The sequence below is a fragment of the Puma concolor genome, chromosome B4 (genome assembly GCF_028749965.1).
Source record: "Puma concolor isolate L17-30 chromosome B4, mPumCon1.1.hap2, whole genome shotgun sequence".
Taxonomy (NCBI): domain Eukaryota; kingdom Metazoa; phylum Chordata; class Mammalia; order Carnivora; family Felidae; genus Puma; species Puma concolor.
In genome coordinates this window covers 58,881,711-58,901,061 of record NC_141673.1, presented here as the reverse complement: position 1 = coordinate 58,901,061, position 19,351 = coordinate 58,881,711, and the positions used below count along the sequence as shown (strand labels likewise).

The 19,351-nt window shown below is 38.9% G+C and overlaps 1 protein-coding gene and 1 long non-coding RNA gene across 15 annotated transcripts in view; both read right to left on the bottom strand.

The window, feature by feature from the left end:
• Positions 1-19,351, bottom strand: part of R3HDM2 (R3H domain containing 2) — a 162,120-nt gene that overhangs the window by 89,111 nt on the left and 53,658 nt on the right. For 4 of the 14 annotated variants that reach the window (XM_086713003.1, XM_086713017.1, XM_086713014.1 and 1 more), the window contains one exon: positions 13,303-13,358. The exons of 8 other annotated variants lie outside the window; for them this stretch is intronic. In XM_086713003.1, coding sequence (XP_086569129.1) covers positions 13,303-13,358 — 56 coding nt within the window. Of the gene's footprint in view, positions 1-7,491; positions 7,600-13,302; positions 13,359-16,509; positions 16,578-19,351 lie in introns of those variants that run through there. 2 more of the 14 variants (XM_086713018.1, XM_086713016.1) reach the window with 2 other exon arrangements.
• Positions 9,408-13,296, bottom strand: LOC147579085 (uncharacterized). The gene is made up of 2 exons (XR_015253530.1): positions 12,643-13,296; positions 9,408-12,395 (listed from the first exon to the last, which is right to left on the bottom strand). It is a non-coding gene; the product is annotated as an uncharacterized LOC147579085 (long non-coding RNA).

The following is a 19,351-nucleotide window of genomic DNA, read 5'->3' as shown; positions in this document are numbered from 1 at the left end:
ACTGTCAGCTCAGAGCCTGATGTGGGACTTGAACTCACGAATCGCAAGATTAAGACCTGAGCCAAAAATTAAGAATCAGGTGCTTAACTGACCGAACCAACCAGGCATCCCCCCTGCCTTTTTTTTAAAGTTTATTTATTTATTTGAGAGAGAGCAAGTGTGAGAAAGTGGGGGAGGGGCAGAGAAAGGGGAGGGGGGAGAGAGAGAGAGAGAATATATCCCAAGCAGGCTCCATGATGCCAGCATAGGACGACATGATGCTGACACAGGACTCAATCTTGTGAACTGTGAGATCATGACCTGAGTTGAAATCAAGAGTCACACACTTAAACAACTGAGCCACCCAGGCGCCCTTAAAATAATTTCTACACCCAACATGTGGCTCAAACCCAAGATCAAGAGTTGTATGCTCTACTGACTAAGCCAGCCAGGCACCCCCCCCCCCAACAGACTCACTGTAACTTAATTACCCCTATAAAGGTTTTTCCCCAAGTACAGTCACATTCTGAAATACTGGGAGTTATAGCTTCAACATATGAATTGGGTGTGTGTGTGTGGGGGGGTGACACAATTCAGACCACAACCCTTCTGTATATAATGTGAGTTCTTTCTCTGCTTTGAAGACTTTTCTTTTCACTAGTTGGACACAATTGATTAATATGCTCTTGGTACAGCTCTCTTCATGAGTGTTCTTTTTGGATTCTCCATGGATCTAGTAAGCATCTTAAGGAACCCAAAACAGAAAAATCACAAAGAGAACTACATCAAAGCATATCATAATCAAATTGCTTAAAATCAGTGATGAAGAAAAAAATCTTAAATGAGCTCTTTAGATCTGTTATAGTTTTCATTAAATTTAGAAAATACTCAGTCATTATTTCTTCAAATATTTTTTCTATCCCCACCCCCATGTTCCTGAGACTCCAATTACATGTATTCTTAAGACTGCTTAATGATGGAAAAAAAAAAAAAAAGGCTGCTTAATGTCCCACTGTTCAGTTAGTACTGACTCATCACTGTATATTTAGATTTTCAATCTTTTCTTTATATTTATTAAACATTTTTTAAAAGTAAGCTCAACACCCAATATGGGGCTTGAACTCACAACCCTGAGATCAAGAGTCACAGACTTTATGGACTAAGCCAGCCAGGTGCCCCACTTATATTTCATTTTGGATATTTCTATTACTATGTCTTCAAGTTCACTAATTTTTTTCTTCTGCAATGCCTATGTGCTATTAATGCTGTCCACTATATTTTTCATTTCAGACACTGTAATTTTCATCTTTGGAAGTTGATTTGGATCATTTTTATATCTTCCACGTCTCTACTTAACATGCTCAATCTTTCTTCTAGCTTTTTGAACATACTCAACTGTTACAATGTCCTTGTCCACTAATTCTATCATCTGTATAATTTCTAGGCCTACTTCTATTGACTGGCTTTTCTCCTCAATACGAACTGTATTCTCTGCTTCTTTATATGCCTGATAATTGTGACTGGATGCCAAATGTCGTAAATTTTGCATTCTTGGCTTCAGTGATTTTTTTTTTAAGTCTTTAATCTTGAGCTTTGTTTCAGGAATTTGTGACTTAGAAACAATTTAATCTTTCTGAGGTTTGCTTTTATGCCTTTTAGACAAATCCAAGGTAAGTCCTCTAGACTAGGGCTAATTTGACCTCTTTATTGAGAAAATACCCTTCTAGTGCCTCCATTTAATGTCCCAGGTATTAGAAGATGTTTCTGCTCTGGCTAGTGGAAACACAACATATTTGTGGCCCTGTATTCCAGGGACTGTTCTGCCTAATGCTCTCTAGTGGTCTTTTTCTGGCCTTGGGTTAGTTTCCTCACTAATCATAAACTGGCTGCACTCAGCTAACAAAACTAAGATGGTAAAATCCAATAGAACCTTCTGGAATTGTGGCATCTGAGCACTTGAAATGTGTCAGTGCAAACGAAGAACTGAATTTTTTTTTTATTTAAAAAAATTTTTTTAACGTTCATTCATTTTTGAGAGAGAGAGACAGAGCATGAGTGGGGAAGGGGCAGAAAGAGGGAGACACAGAATCCGAAACAGGCACTAGGCTCTGAAATGTCAGCACAGAACCCGATGCGGGGCTCGAACTCAGGAACTGTGAGATCATGACCTCAGCTGAAGTCGGACGCTCAACCGACTGAGTCACCGAGGCACCCCAAGAACTGAATTTTTAAATATCACATGAGGTTAGGAGCTACTGTACTGGACAGTGCAGGTTTAGAAGAAGCCTTAAAAATCTCTGGAGCTCTCTCCTTTGTGTGAAGCTTTCTTCTCTCATACTCTGCCCACAGATTCTAGCTGTTTTGGTTTCTCTGACCTTTTACCTCTGTATCCTCAAATCTGGGAGACTGCCAGCTCTGTTTGAGTATCCCTTTTCATCCTAGGTACTTAGAAACTTTCATCAGAGCTATCATAGGGCTCAATTTGATCGTTTCCTTTCTCTGAGATTTCACTGGTCTGTGCTACCTTTTGTCCAATGTCTAAAACAGTTTTAAAAATATATTTTGTCCAGTTATTCAGTTGTTTGTATTTGTTTAAGGCAGGGTCGTAAGTCAACGTCTTGTTACTCCACCATGATCAGGACTGTAAGTTCCCTTCCACTGAGTTTGTAACTTTGAATTATTATTATTTTTTTATTTCTGTGGGTCTAGATCAGTTGTTTCTAGTTGTTTGTAGTGACTTGTTTGAGATGTTATTATATTATTATTTTTACCTCTTATTTGTTGGCAAGCTAATATTTTTTAATGTTTATTTTTTTTTAACATTTATTTTTCAAAGACAGAGTATGAGCAGGGGAGGGGCAGAGAGAGAGGAAGACACAGAATCCAAAGCAGGTCCAGGCTCTGAGCTGTTAGCACAGAGCCTGACACGGGGCTCAAACCCACGGACTGCAAGATCATGACCTGAGCTGAAGTCGGACACTTAACCAACTGAGCCACCCAGGTTCCCCTTTAATGTTTATTTTTGAAAAAGAGAGCACAAGCTGGGGAGAAGTAGATAGAGGGGGACAGAGGATTTGAAGCAGGATCTGCACTGACAGCAGCGAGCCCAATGCAGGGGCTCAACCTCACAAACCATGAGATCACAACCTGAGCTAATGCTGGATGTTAAACCAACTAAGCCACCTAGGTGCTCCAGCAACCTAATAACTTTTTAAATGTTTATTTATTTATTTTGACAGAGAGAGAGAGGAGAGAAGAGGGAGAATCCCAAACAGGCTCTGCACTGTCAGTGAAGAGCCCGACATATGGCTTGAACTTCACGAAACATGAGATCATGACCTAAGCCAAAAATCAAGAGTCTGATGATTGACCCACTGAGCCACCCAGGCGTCCCTTATTTGTTGGCAATCTATCTTTGGGAATTCTTTGAAACTAGGGTTGAGGTATGTTCCACAAGGGATGATCTGAGTTTGCCTCTCTCAAGTGCCTGGGAGCTCTAGCAACTTGGATCTCCTTTCTTTTGTTTAAAAATTCAATTTATATATGTTAAATTTTCTGATCAAAAAACAAATTTACATGGTTCAAAAACTTTAAACTACTTCCCTTTCCCTTCCTCTTGGTTGGGCCCAAAGCTTGAACTAGCACGGTGTATAGTAAAGACTTTAAACTTGCTCAAAGGTATCTCTGGTCTTTGCCTTTAGCTTCCTGGGAGTAATAAACCAAAAACTGTGGAAATGTCTGCTTGTTGAAAGCCTTTGTTTACTGGGGGCTTTGAGTTGTACCAGAAAGTCTAACAATGTGATTTTTAGTGGGGAGTCTGAGTCGCACAGTATCAGCTCAACTTCAGAAGGGGTTGGACACTGAGGTCAGTTACATAAGGCAACAATCACATATACATGATGGAGTCCCAACAAAAACTTGACGTCAAGGATTGGGTGAGCTTCTCTGGTTGGCAATATTCCATGTGTGTTGTCACACATTGCCAGGAAGAGTTAACACTATTCGTGACTCCACTGGGAGAGGACAAACATAAGCTCAGTATTTAGATCCCTCCTAGACTCTGTCTCATGCATTTCTTCTGTTGGCTGATTTTAATTTGTTAACTTCTGCGAAAATAAACAATAACTTCTAGTGTAACAGCTTTCATGAGAAACTTACAGGTTCTGTAAGTCCTTCTGGCAAAGTATTGAACTCAAAAGTGGTCTTGAGGACCCTCAAATTCTATAATTGGTGCCAGAAGTAAGGCTGGACTTAGGAACGGTTCCCTAACTTTGTACACAGTCAGCAGCACTGGGACTGAAGATTCAGGATCGTGGGTGGAGAGGGGCAAAGAAGGCAACATAAGTGGTCAGGAGATTGATTTCATACACAAGGAATGGACAAATAAGTAGTCTCAAGTAGCTTTCCTCTTAGCCTTCCTTCAAGAACCTTCATGCTACTTCCTACCCCCATTCTCCTACCCCCTACCTTAACACCACCAAGTGCTCTAAAAAGTGTCAGAAAAATGAAACATAGCTCTACTCTTAAATTAAAAACAACAACAACAACAACAAAAACCTTTTTAAAACAAAAGCATGAGCAGGGGAGAGGGAGAGAGAATCTTAAGCAGGTTCCATGCTCAGCATAGAGCCCAACACAGGGCTCGATCCCACGACCCTAGGATCATGACCTGAGCCGAAACCAAGAGCTGGACACTCAACTGACTGAGCCACCCAGGTGCCACAATAGCTCTACTCTTAAAGGTCAGGGACCCTAGTTCGAAGTAAGATCTCTAAGATAAACTCAACTCTCATGCAAAGTGTCATGGGGGGTTGGAAAGTGAGGTTAACAACCTGTAGATAATATGCAATTCTGGTTCTGAATGTCACCTGAAAGATTTCGACAGTAAACTAATGTGAACTCAAATTTATTAAGGATGTACAACACCACCATCAGACATGCAGGGACAGAGTTGCTGAAGTAAACCATCCTCCCAGCTTGCCAATAATAAATATGCTGTAACTTTGTTATGCAGACAAAATTTGGATGGCTATTTCAGAAACCAAATATGTCTTTTTGGACTTTCAATTTTTAGTCTGTGTCATTTTAGTCTCCAAAATATAATTCCAAGTAAGACTGTAAACTCTTTGGGGCGCCTGGGTGGCGCAGTCGGTTAAGCGTCCGACTTCAACCAGGTCACGATCTCGCGGTCCGTGAGTTCAAGCCCCGCGTCAGGCTCTGGGCTGATGGCTCGGAGCCTGGAGCCTGTTTCCAATTCTGTGTCTCCCTCTCTCTCTGCCCCTCCCCCGTTCATGCTCTGTCTCTCTCTGTCCCAAAAATAAATAAAAACGTTGAAAAAAAATTTTTTAAAAAGACTGTAAACTCTTAGTATTCTTATCATTCTAAAATATACAAAATAGAGAATCCTCAACCCTTAGGATCCTTCTTACCCTACACTGATACCTTATTATCCAATGAATCTGCCCTGCAGTAAGGCAGGTAGCTGTCTACCATGTGCCAAGAGCAGCAGAAATAGTTCATAAGATTCCATTGAAAGGAAGGTAATTGCTCCTGCCCTTCCAATTATAATCTGGAATTTAAAGACATAGATGTGAAATTAAAAACCAACAGAAATGCAAAATAATAAGAAAAACAAGTCCGCTTATCTCTGATTTTCCCCAAAGATTAGACCCCCTTGAACACAGGGATTGTGCTTTAAACCATCAGCAATTTGAAAATACAAGGCTCAAAAAATACAAAAATTAAGAGTTCAAATTAACAGAGAATCATGGACAGTTTCCTAAAAAATGTTAATCTTGCAATGGATATTTTAAGGATTGTGGAAATGTATTGGCAAAGAGAATCAAAGATAACTTGGAGAAGAGCAAAAGCACAAGGGAAAGATAGTATATTTAGTCTAGTTCAACTTGGCTGACTCAGTCCAAAGAAATGAGTTTAATGAAATGTCAGGAAAATGTGAGTGGGGCTGTCCTGAGGTCCTGCTGAGAAATGTGGGATTTATGCAACTGAGAGCCACTATCACCGGGGAGTGAAATGATCATGATGATAATAACTGGAATCACTGAGCAGTGAAAGGCCAGTTTCTCAGGCAGTAGCACTAACCCAAAAGTAGCAATAGAGGCCAAAAATTCTTGTTCTGGTTCAGACTATAAAACAGTATTTCATCAGTGGTCCAAGAATGGAACTCAAATCTAGATACTATTGCTGTTTTTTTTTTTTTTAAAAAGGTACAAGCAAACTCAGAGATGGCCAACAGGGTTAGGGGGACAAACATGATTTTTCCTTCTCCAGTGCCCAAATGACTGACAGCTATCCCCTTTCCACCTACAGTGACATGAAAAAGGCAAATAGTTTAAAAAGTAAAGAATACCCAAGTAGTAGTGTGCTCATCTATCAAAGAGAAAAAAAAAACAATGTCAAAAAATTTTTTTCATGAAAGATAGGATGCAGGGGGAGAAAAAAAACACAGGAGGAAGACGAAAGAGAAACATTAATTCTGATGCACCAGAAAACAGAAAAGGGAAAAAATATCATTCAAAATAATTGCCTTGCTTTTAGATTTTGCCATCCTTCTTCCAAGCCTACAGTCTGTTAAGAAGGTGAGAGAACAGGCAATGAGAAGGAATATTCCCAAACAAAAGGAACAAATGCTTCACAACCCATATCCCAAGACCAGAGATTTTTAGTGTCCCAAGTATCTGGATCATATTTAAAATGAAAATGAAATCTTGATTTAATGCTGTGCTTTTCATAGGGATTCTTCCCTCATCTCTCCTAAAAATGCAACAATTACTATAAAAACATAAAATCAACATTATCATAAATGATCTTAACACAGTCTCTGTCTGAACAGTCTAAGGGAAGAACAGGGCATAGCTTCTATCTTTTCCCACTGCTGCCAAAAGAAATAACAATAACCAAAAGTCTGAATGCCCTTACAGGGTATCACAGACTGTGGCCTGTTCCCTGCCTTGCAGCCTTCCCAGAATGGACCAGTGGGATTTAACATGAACCAAATCTGTCAACCAAGCTGAAGACAGACACGTGAGTTCTAATGAGCAGTGGTAAAAAAAACATACTGCTCCATTCAGCTCCAAACAATGATAAATAATTCAGGAAAAGAACTGCTGCATAGAGCATAGCAGCATGATTTAAAAATAAACCACAGGCTACAGAATCTAGGTAGGGGAATCAGAAGTCAGAGAAAATGGATTCATGTCAACAAATTCCCAAGCCCTTGCCATAAAGGATGCTGCTGAAACTGTCACTCAAAATGGATGTCAGAATTTTAATGTGCTTTTTAAAAAGCAAGTATTTTTCAGGAGCTTGGCAAATTTGGTAACAAGAGCTAATAAGCAATAGCACTATTTGGCAATAGTGCCAAATATCACAGAAAAAGCAAATTGAAAGGGTGTAGGAAAGACATGTTATAAAAAAATTAGAAGGGGGTTAAAATTCTGTTTTCTGTACCACCAAATTCTAGGTCTAACATCAGTTTGGACTTTTACTTACTAATTATGTCTCTAACATCGAGGGTACGTAGCACTCAGGATTTTTCTGTTCATTTTTACACCTTGAACAGTTCCAATCATGCAATACATGGAAACACAAGATTCTCACCTGTTAACAAAAAGGGTAGCTTGAAAACCGAACAGAAGTCATGATTTGTTCTCACCAGATTTAAATTTTTTTTTTTTCAACGTTTATTTATTTTTGGGACAGAGAGAGACAGAGCATGAATGGGGGAGGGGCAGAGAGAGAGGGAGACACAGAATCGGAAACAGGCTCCAGGCTCCGAGCCATCAGCCCAGAGCCTGAAGCGGGGCTCGAACTCATGGACCGCGAGATCGTGACCTGGCTGAAGTCGGACGCTTAACCGACTGCGCCACCCAGGCGCCCCTGTTCTCACCAGATTTAAATTAAACTCTGAGTCTGACAGAATTGAGGACTCTCTAATAGGTAAGGATAGTCCAAGATCCTGGGGTCATGTGGATGGTGAAGGTTTCGACAGACTCAAGAATGCTTCAAGTAGGGGATCTGACAAATAGTGTGGCTGGACAGTCAATCTTAAGACTGGTGTCCTAAGGACTCTAAGAATAACCAGAACCCATATGTACTCTAAATACTCAACAATGTATGTAACGAAGAAATAACATTCTATATCCAAACTGCATTTCCCCAGAACCAGTCTCTTCATATGTTTGAGATTAATTTCAGAAAATCGAAAACTTTAAGACCACATAATGATATCTAACTTACCTATAATGTTTGATATAAAATACAAAATAAACCATAATCTGGACCTTTTTATACTGCTTTTTCCTAAGTAAAACAGGACTGAAGAAATTCTTGTTGAGTATAAACTGCAAACCATTATATATATACACCAATATGCTTATGCCTCACTGTCTTAGGAAAAAAATTGGCTATGTCTCCTTATAACTGTGCCATTCAACTTAAACTACACAAAGACCAGAATGAACTTGTAATGAGATGGGGTTTTTTTTTTCAATTCTCAATTCTCTAGTTTTTACGTGTAAACTCTAAATAGCATTTTCAAAAGAGAAATAGACTGGCTCATTTAAAGATAGTCCACAGGCGCCCAGGTGGCTTAGTCAGTTAAGCGTCCAACTTTGGCTCAGGTCATGATCTCGCAGTTCTTGAGTTTGAGCCCCGGGTCGGGCTCTGTTCTGACAGCTCAGAGCCTGGAGCTTGCTTCTGCTTCTGTGTCTCCCTCTCTCTTTGCCCCTCTCCCACTCACACTCTGTCTCTGTCCCTCTCAAAAATAAGCAAACATTTAAGAAAGAAAGAAAAAAAATAGTCCATCCTAAAGCACTTCATGGACAGATCCTTGCTCCATCTACCAGACAGTAAGCCAACACTTCCTTTCTCTGTAAATCCAGGCTTTCTTACTGTTGACAAGAGACAGTATAGTCACACAGACCTGGATTTCAGTCCTTGCACTGGTACTACCCTTGGTTATAGTAAAGGAACCCTATTCTGGATCTTACACTTTAGATATCCACTCTGACCCTCTTCTGACCTGTCTATCCCCTCAGGCAAGATGTTCACTGGACCAAGTGGACAAATCTACCTGAAGCCCCTGACTCTACCAACCCCGACTATGCTCTGGATCCCAGAATTCCCTGCCCAAGCAGTTTTGAGCCTACTTCCAAGGCCTTCAGTGGATCTCTTCTCAAACTCTGTCCTGCCATCGACAATACCTATACCCACTGTTGTACACATTCCATGGTCTGAATCATGGCCAAGGGACAAATGATGAGAGTCTGAGGATTGAGACTAGTCTTAGAGGGTACCTGTCTCAGAACTCTGAGTAGTCCAATAATTCTGGCCTTCTAAGTCATTAGGAAAATACATGTCTGCGTAGAAGAGGAAATATTTTTCTGTTAAAAACATTTTAAAAAAAATTTTGCTTTTTACATTTATTCATTTTTGAGAGACAGAGACAGACAGAACACAAGCCGGGGAGGGGCAGAGAGAGAAGGAGACACACAATCTGAAGCAGGCTCCAGGCTCTGAGCTGTCAGCACAGAGCCCGATGAGAGGCTCTAACTCACAAACGGCAAGATCGTGACCTGAGCCGAAGTCAGACACACAACCAACTGAGCCACCCAGGCACCCAGAAATACTTTTCTAACAGTTTTTTTTTATCTTGATTTATAACCTAAGTATAGAGATACGAAAACTGTGCTTTTATTCATGCTTTTGTCCTGAAATTTTTAGGAGCAGGCCTATCTAGCCCTATCACATACCAGCTATGTGATCTGATTCAAGGTGTTGTTGTTTTTTTTTTTTATCGTTTCTGGTTTTGTTTTGTTTTGTTTTGTTTTGTTTTGTTTTGAGAGAGAGAGAGAGAGAGAGAGCATGCATGCATGTAAGCAGGGGAGGAGCAGAGAAAGAGGGAGAGAGAATCCCAAGCAGGCCCCATGGAACCCGACAGGGGGCTTGAACTCACAAAACATGAGATCATGACCTGAGCTGAAACCAAAGCTGACCCAAGCCACCCAGGTGCCTATTTCTGTTTTTTTAATGTGATCTGGTTTGTAACTACACTACCTCTTATAAACTTCATTTTACTGACCCATAAAATAATCTCCTTCATAGGATTTTAATGCAGTGAAATAATTTTTAAAATAATTTTGCAGGGTACCTGGTGCAGAGCAAATCTGAGAAAAACTGAAGCTATTACTAGATGCTCTGCCATCACTCTTCTCCCCAGTATAGGCATAAAAAGGACTAAAAGGGCAAAAATGTAGGGCCAATTTCAGAGAAAGTACAACAAAACACAGCCATTTCTGGGTCTCATTTTAGGAATTTCTGTCATTGACTCCATGGAAGTCTGGTGGTATTGGTTGCTGTTTTTGTTACAACCATTTCTCCCATTAAAATGTAAGCTTTATTTTTTTGTAATTATATAAGAAGATGAATGCTAAGTAAACTTACTGTGGTAATCATTTCTCAATATATGTATGTAAAATCACTATGTAGTACACCTTACACTTACACAGAGCTGTATACCAATTATATCTTAATAAAACTGAAGAAAAAATGTACGTTCTATAAGGGCAGGGATTTTTCCTTTTTCTTTATTGCTATATCCCATACTCTCAGACGGTTCCTGGCATGACAAATAAGTATTTGTTAATAAACCATTAACTACAAAAAACAAGTATAGAGTGCTTATCTGACACCCAACATCAATATAATATGCTAGCAAGCCTGGTATAATCAGAAAATAAATTATTTATATATGGCAACTTTTCTTAGCTGCTTCTTGTAATTTCAGAACAGTTTTCTTAAAAATGAAATTACTGAGGGGCACCTGAGTGGCTCAGTTGGTTAACCTCCCAACTTTGGCTCAGGTCATGATCTCGCAGTTTGTGAGTTTAAGCCCCACGTGGGGCTCTGTGCTGACAGTTCAAAGCCTGGAAACTGCTTTGGATTCTGTGTCTACCTCTCTCTCTCTGCCCCGCCCCCATTCATGTTCTCTGTCTCTGTCTCTTTCTCTCTCTCTCTCTCTCTCTCTCTCAACAATAAATAAACATTAAAAAAAATTTAAAGGGGCGCCTGGGTGGCTCAGTCGGTTGGGCGGCCAATTTCTGCTCAGGACATGATCTCGTGGTTTGTGAGTTCAATCCCCGAGTCAGGCTCTGTGATGACAGCTCATAGCTTGGAGCCTGCTTCAGATCCTGTGTCTCCCTTTCTCTCTCTGTGCCCCTCCCCAACTTGTGCTCTGTCTCTCTGTTTGAAAAATGAGTAAACATTAAAAAAAAAAAAAAGAAAATGAAATTATTGAAAACATTAGAGTATGCCTTTAATATGAGGACATTTCTGCTCTCTTCAACTTTGCTCCCTCACCTGTTTGCAGAGGGATATTAATAATACTCAGTAATTTCATACATAATCCTACAAGAGAGGATAATTCAACTAACTGAACTGTACTGAAGCTCTTGTTTTAAGCTTCAAATAGAATGGGATCAAGTAAAAACAAAATCTGAAAGAGTAATTGAGGAAAAAAGTCCTTTCTTTCTGCACATCTCACATTTTTATCCCCAGCTTCCTCAAGTCTTGCATCAATTCCGAAGAACTCAAAACAATTCTACAAATTGTATCTTACACCTCACCACATTCTCAAAAATATATTATGTTTTTCAAATTTCCTCAATCAATCCATTTATCTCTCATGAATACTCCTAGAATACTGTGGGGCTCCTGGGTGGCTCAGTTGGTTGAGTGTCCAACTTCGGCTCAGGTCATGATTTCCAGGTTCACGGGTTTGAGCCCTGCATCGGGCTCTGCACTGCTGGTGCAGAGCCTGCTTGGGATTCTCCCTCTCTGCCTCTCTGCTCCTCCCCTGCTTGTGAGCGCATGCTCTCTCTCTCTCAAAATAAATAAATAAACTTAACAAAAAGGTTAGAACACTGTAGCAGAAGTAGATGATTTGGAATCAAATCTATTCTGAAAGAGATTGAAATGACCTTGACAATATTATACATGAAACTGAGTAGACAGAATGATGACTGGTAAAAAGATAGCTCAAAGCACATCCTGTATAACTGAGAATTAAAAGTGTGTCAACAGAGGGGACATGTTACAGATGTGCTTTCTGTATCACACAAATCCCAAAACTAGCCTGGGTTCTTATTCAAAGGCTTATCTGAAGAAAACTGCATCCTCTGTATTGGTCTGATTCTGAAACTCAACTACAACATAAGGCATCATCAAAAAACAACTACTCTTAGTGACCTCATGATACTATTAGCAAAACACAAGTAGGATATTCCTGGGAACTGGTAAAATAAAACTCCCAATAGTCCTAAATTCCATGACTGACTTAAGAACTCCTCCCTGAACAAAATTCAAAGGTATCTTTAAAAACAAACAAACAGGGGCGCCTGGGTGGCGCAGTCGGTTAAGCGTCCGACTTCAGCCAGGTCACGATCTCGCGGTCCGTGAGTTCGAGCCCCGCATCAGGCTCTGGGCTGATGGCTCAGAGCCTGGAGCCTGTTTCCGATTCTGTGTCTCCCTCTCTCTCTGCTCCTCCCCCGTTCATGCTCTGTCTCTCTCTGTCCCAAAAATAAATAAACGTTGAAAAAAAAAATTAAAAAAAATAAAAAATAAAAAACAAAAATAAAAACAAACAAACAAACAAACAACCTTAAAACCCAACAAGCTCCAATATATCCTCTTCTATACAAAAAAATACAAAGCTATAAATGTCTAGAAATGCCCCAAGGTATGTAATTACTGAAGCTAATTAACATTCTCAAAATTAAACATCCACTGCAATGCTCAAGAGACTGGGGTCACAGAAAATAGATAAGGGCAAATGAATCTCACCAAAAAGATAAAGTTCAGATGTGTTTCTCTAATAAATAAAAAAACAGGATTCTGAAATTAAGCAATGAAACCTGCTGGGAGAAGAAAAATTATTATCAAACTCCTAAGTGTCAATTAAAATGTAAAACTTTGTGTTTGCTGTTATTCACTGGGAAAGTGGGAATTAATTGGGCTGGAGCTCAGAACTGTGAGAATGATTTTGTAATAAAGATAACATGAAAGATCCTTTCATTTATACCAAAAAGATGCTGTTTTAAAAAGAAAACACACTTTTAAAAATCTATACTAAATCACCTTTTTCTCTAAGATCACTACACCAGAGTTGTGCCATATAATTTTACCTCTAATCCTCACTTACCTTTATCCTAACAAAGAATACAACTATGGGATCTTGGATAAAGAAGATTCAGTATTTTGTACAGTATAGTTTTTAGAGATTTGATTTCAAGCTCTGCCACTTACAAGCTGTGTGATCTTGGGCAAGTTACTTAATCTCTTGGTTCCTCGGTTTCCCTTATCTGTAAAACAAAGGTAATAATAACTACCTCATGGAGCTGTAAAAATTAAGTGAGTTAATATACAGGTAAAATATTTAGACACATGGAAAGCACTTAAATAAATGTTAGCTATTATTTTTGTTGTTGTTATTTAGTCTTCTCTAAACTAATAAAAGATCAGGGTCACTATTTTTAAAACTTGGAAGAATTAATATAGAAATAATATTATCTGTTTTATGGTTCCTCTGAAATTGAAGGACCTGCTTGCATAGAATGAATAGACTAAGTAGGCCCACAGTGACATTAGGTTTTAAGGTCTCCAATACTCATTTTCTTCTTAGGGACAAAGATGTTGGAATGCAATCTAAGATTCTTGTGTCAGAGGAATCAAGTTCCCTTTCTGCACCTACCAGGACAATCAATGGTACGGGAGACAAACAAGTAAAATATAATGTATTGTTAAGTGCTAGTTAGAGCTGCTCACAAGGTTTAATGGGAATAGAGGGAGCAGGCATATAAATATCATACCAGAAGAAAGGCTTCCAGAAGGAAGGGAGGTTTAAGCCTAACCCTCCAGGATAAATAGTATTTAGCCTAATAGAGAAGTGGAAAAACAGACCTAGATTCCATATTCACCAGCTAGATGATTTGAGGAGAGTTACTTAATCTCTCTATACCTCACTTTCTTTACCTATAAAATGGAATGATTAGAACACTTTTTTTGGAAGGCTGTGTGGAAATTAAATGAGATAATACATATATAAACTACTTAGAACACAGTGCCAGGAATACAGTGTGAACCCAACAAATAGTATCATTAACACAGACATATGGATCACCACGATGCTTTCTCAGAACAGCAAGTATTGCATAAAGAAAGCTAGAGTATAAGACACTCACAGAAAAGTAGCTTGCGAAAAAAAAGCTAGAGATCAGTGGAAACAGGATCATAAAACATCTTGCATACTAACTAAAGCTATGAGAAACTTGTAATGGATTTTCAAAAATGGATTACATCATCATATTTCTATTTTAGAAATATTACTTTTGCTACAATGTGGATAGCTTAGAAAGAAAATAAAATAGAGGAAGAGACACCAGCTAGGAAAAAGAATTCTGACTACAGAATGAGGGGACTGTGACCCAAGAAGCATCAGGAGATAAAAATCACTAAGACTTAGTGATGTGTATGATGACTGTGTGAGAAGTATAAGACACTCAAGTGACTGGACAGAAAAGCAGCTTCACAAAGTGTGGCCTGAAACCCCTAGAAATCTCCAAGACTTGTTTTTTCTGCAAAGTCAAAAAGAACTTCTATAATGTACCAAGGTCTTGTTTGCACTTTTCACTATCATGCTCTCACAGGTATATGACGGTATTTTCCAGAAAACAAAGGACATGTTATATCACAACCAACTGAATGAAAAGGCAGATAGGAGAATCCATCTATTAACCCCAATATTAAATTAAATTTTTAAAAATGAAAAACAATGACACATTTCCTCCTAAATTTTATTGTTGCTGTTTTGAAATGTTTTTTCATAAAAGACTTGCTTTTATGTTAACATGTAATAGGTTATCATTTTAAAATGAATTAATAAGTGTTTCTAAAGTTTCTCAGTTCTAATTTCCAATACACTAATATTGATAGATATTATCAATCATGAACAAAAGCTCTTTGGGGGGTGCTCAATAATTTTTAAGAGTGTGAAGAAATTCTGATACTAAAAGGTTTGAGAACGACTGGGGAGGATATTTTTACCACTAGAACACTGAAGGAGAAACCAGTTTGGTAAGAAAAGATGATGAAGTTCAGTTTAACAATGGTAGGGGCACTGGGCTGGCTCAGTTGGAAGAGCATGCAACTCTTGATTTCAGGGTCATGAGTTTCAGCCTGGGTGTAGAGATTACTAAAATAAAATAAAATAAAATAAAATAAAATAAAATAAAATAAAATAAAAAAGGGCGCTTGGCTGGCTCAGTCAGTAGAGTATACAACTCTTGATTTCAGAGTCGTGAGTTCAAGCCCCACATTGGGGCTTATTAAATTAAATTAAATAATAATAATAAATAAAATGGTAAAATACAGTGATAAAGAAAAAATATTAAAAGCAACAAGACAAAAAGAATATAGTTACATATAAAGGAAAACCCATAAGCAGACAAACAAAACCAGACAAAAATTAAAGAAGTTCATGACCACTAAACCAGTCCTGCAAGAAATACTAAAGGGGACTCTTTGAGTGGAAAAGAAGGACCAAAAGTATGAAGGCAAGAAACACAAAAGCAGTAAAAATGAGTGTTTCTGTAAAAAATCAGTCAAGGAACTGACAAAATAAAAGGATGTAAGATATGACATCATATACCTAACTTGGGCAGGAGTAAAGAATGGGTTCAAATTTAAATGTTTATTTTTAAGAGAGAGAGTACGTGCATGCACACAAGGGAGGGGCAGAGAGAGAGGAAGGCAGAACCCTACACAGGCTCCTCTCTCTCAACGCAGAGCCTGATGCAGGGTTCGATCCCACAACCCTGGGATCATGACCTGAGCTGAAATCAAGAGTTGGACACCCAACCTACTGAGTCACCCAGGCACCCCAAGAATGGTTTCAAATTTAAACAACCATCAATTTAACACAGACTGCTATATGCAGAAGATGTTACAAACATAATAGTACCCACAAAGCAAAAACCACTAATAAAAAAAAAATCTAATAAATATGCAAAAGAATAGAGAAATCCAAATCTATCACTACAGAAAACCAACAAACCATGAAAGAGAAAGACAACAAAAGGATTAGAGAAAATCCTCACACACAACACAAAACAAACAATAAAAAGGCAATAAATATATTTCTATCAATAATTGCTCTGAATGTAATAGGACTAAATGCTCCAGTCAAAAGACATAGATGGGGTAACAGAATGGATTAAAAAAAAAAAAAAAAAAAAAGACCTATCTATATGCTGCCTACAAGAGACTAATTGTAGACCTAAAGAAACCTGCAGATTGAAACTGAGGGGATAGAGAAGCATCCAGCATGCAAATGGATGTCAAAGAAGGCTGGAGTAGCAATACTTCTATCAGACAAAATAGACTTTAAAACAAAGACTGTAACAAGAGGGGTGCCTGGGTGGCTTAGCTGGTTAAGCGTCTGACTCTTGAGCTCACCTCAGGTCTTGATCTCAGCATCACGAGTTCAAGCCCCGCACTGGGATCCACACTGGGCATGAAGCTTACTTTAAAAAAAAGAAAAAAAAGAAAAAAAAGACTGCAACAAGAGACAAAGAAAGACACTATATAATAATAAAGGAGATGATCCAACAAGAACATACAATAACTGGAAATACTGATACACCCAATATGGAAGCACCCAAATATATTAAAGAGTTAATAACAAATATAAAGGAACTAGTTGGTAGTAGGGGACTTTAACACTCCACTTACATCAATGGACAGATCATCTAAACAGAAAATCAACAAGGAAACAATGGCTTTATTTTTTGTTTTTTGTTTTTTTTTAATTTTAGAAAGAGACAGAGCACTCAACTTGGATGGGAGAGGGAGAAGGGAGGGAGGGAGGGAGGGAGAGAGAGAGGGAAGGAGAGAATCCTAAACAAGCTCCACGCTTGGTACGGAGCCCAACTTGGGGCTCGATCCCATGACCCTGGGATCATGAAGTGAGTCGGACACTCAATCGGCGAAGCCACCCAGGCGCCTCAAGGAAATAATGACTTTGTATGATATACTGGACCAGATGGATTTAACAGATATATTCACAACATTCCATCCTAAAACAGCAGAGTACACATTCTTTTCAAATGCACATGGAACACTGTCCAGAATAGATCACATATTAGGCCACAAAAAAACACTCAACTAATTCAAAAAGATCAAAGTCATACCATGCATCTTTTCTGACCACACACTATGAAGCTAGTAGTCAACCATAAGAAAAACTCTGAAAAGACCACAAATACATGGAGATTAAATAACATGCTACTAAACAATGAAGGATCAACCAGTAAATAAAATAACAAAAAATACATGGAAACTAATGAAAATGAAAACACAACCATTCAAAACCCTTGGGATGCAGTAAAAGTAGTTCTAAGAGGGATGTTTATAGCAATACATGTCTACTTCAAGAAGCAAGAAAAATCTCAAACAACCTAAATTTACACCTAAAGGAGCTAGAATAGAAAAAGAACAAACAAAACTTAAAACCAACAGAAGGAAAGAAATAATAAAGATTAGAGCAGAAATAAATGATACAGAAACTAAACAAATAGAATAGATCAGTGAAACCCAGAGCTGGTTTTTTTGGGGGGAAAAAAAATCAATCAAATTGATAAACCTCTAGCTAGACTTACCAAGAAAAGAAAGGACCCAAATAAATAAAATCACAAATGAGAGAGGAGAAATAACAACAAACACCACAGAAATACACACAATTATATGAGAAAATTATGAAAAACTATATACCAACAAGTTGGAAAACCTAGAAGAAACAGATAAATTCCAAGAAATATATAACCAAAACTGAACCTGGAAGAAACAGAAAATTTGAACAGACCAATTACCAGCAAAGGAATTGAATCACTAATCAAAAGCTCCCAACAAATAAAAGTCCAGGATCAGATGACTTCACAGGCAAATTCTACCAAACATTTTTTTTTTTAACAAATGATTCTTTTTTAAAAAATCATATTTTTTTAAGTTTATTTTCATTTATTTTGAGAGAGAGAGAGAGCAAGTGGGGGAGGGCCAGAGACAGAGGGAGACAGAATCCCAAGCAGGCTCCACACTGTCAGCACAGAACCTGATGCAGGGCTTGAACTCTTGAACTGCGAGATCATGACCTGAGCCAAAGTCGCTTAACTGACTGAGCCACCCTGGCACGCCCTCCCCAACTTTTTAAAAGTTTGTTTGTTTGTTTGTTTTGAGAGAGAGGGAGTGTGCACACAAGCAAGGGAGGGGTATAGAGAGAGGGAGGGAGAGAAAGAATCCCAAGCAGGCTATGTGCTGGCAGCATGGAGCCCTACGGGGAGGCCCTATCTCACAAACCATGAAATCATGATCTGAGCCGAAACCAAGAGTTGAATACTTAAACTGAGTCACCCAAGCACCTCAAATTCTACCAAACATTTAAAGAAGAGTCGAAATCCACTCTTCTCAACCTATTCCAAAAAAATAGAAGAGGAAGGAAAACTTCCAAATTCATTCTATGAGGCCAGCATTAACCTGATACCAAACCAAAGGTACCACAAAAAAAGAGAACTACAGGCCATTATGTCTGATGAACATAGATGCAAAAATCCTCAACAAAATACTAGCAAATTGAATCCAACTATTTAAAAAAATTTTTTTTTTCCAACGTTTATTTATTTTTGGGACAGAGAGAGACAGAGCATGAACGGGGGAGGGGCAGAGAGAGAGGGAGACACAGAATCGGAAACAGGCTCCAGGCTCCGAGCCATCAGCCCAGAGCCTGACGCGGGGCTCGAACTCACGGACCGCGAGATCGTGACCTGGCTGAAGTCGGACGCTTAACCGACTGCACCACCCAGGCGCCCCCCCAAAAAAATTTTTTTACATGTATTTTTGAGAAACAGAGTGAGACAAAGCATGAGTGGGGGGAAGGGCAGAGAGAGAAGGAGACACAGAAGCTGAAGCAGGCTCCAGGCTCTGAGCAAGCGGTCAGCACAGAGCCTGATACGGGGCTCGAACCCACAAACTGTGAGATCATGACCTGAGCCGAAGTTGGACGCTCAACCGACTGAGCCACCCAGGCGCCCCTGAATCCAACTATTAATACATTTAAAAAAATCATTCACCACAATCAAGTGGAACTTATCCCTGGGTTGCAAGGGTTGCTCAGTGTTATCAAATCAATCAATGTGATACATCACATCAATAAGGGAAAGGAGGGGCACCTGGGTGGCTCAGTAGGTTAAGTGTCCAACTTTTCGTTTCAGCTCAGGTCATGATCTCACAGTTTGTAAGATGGAGC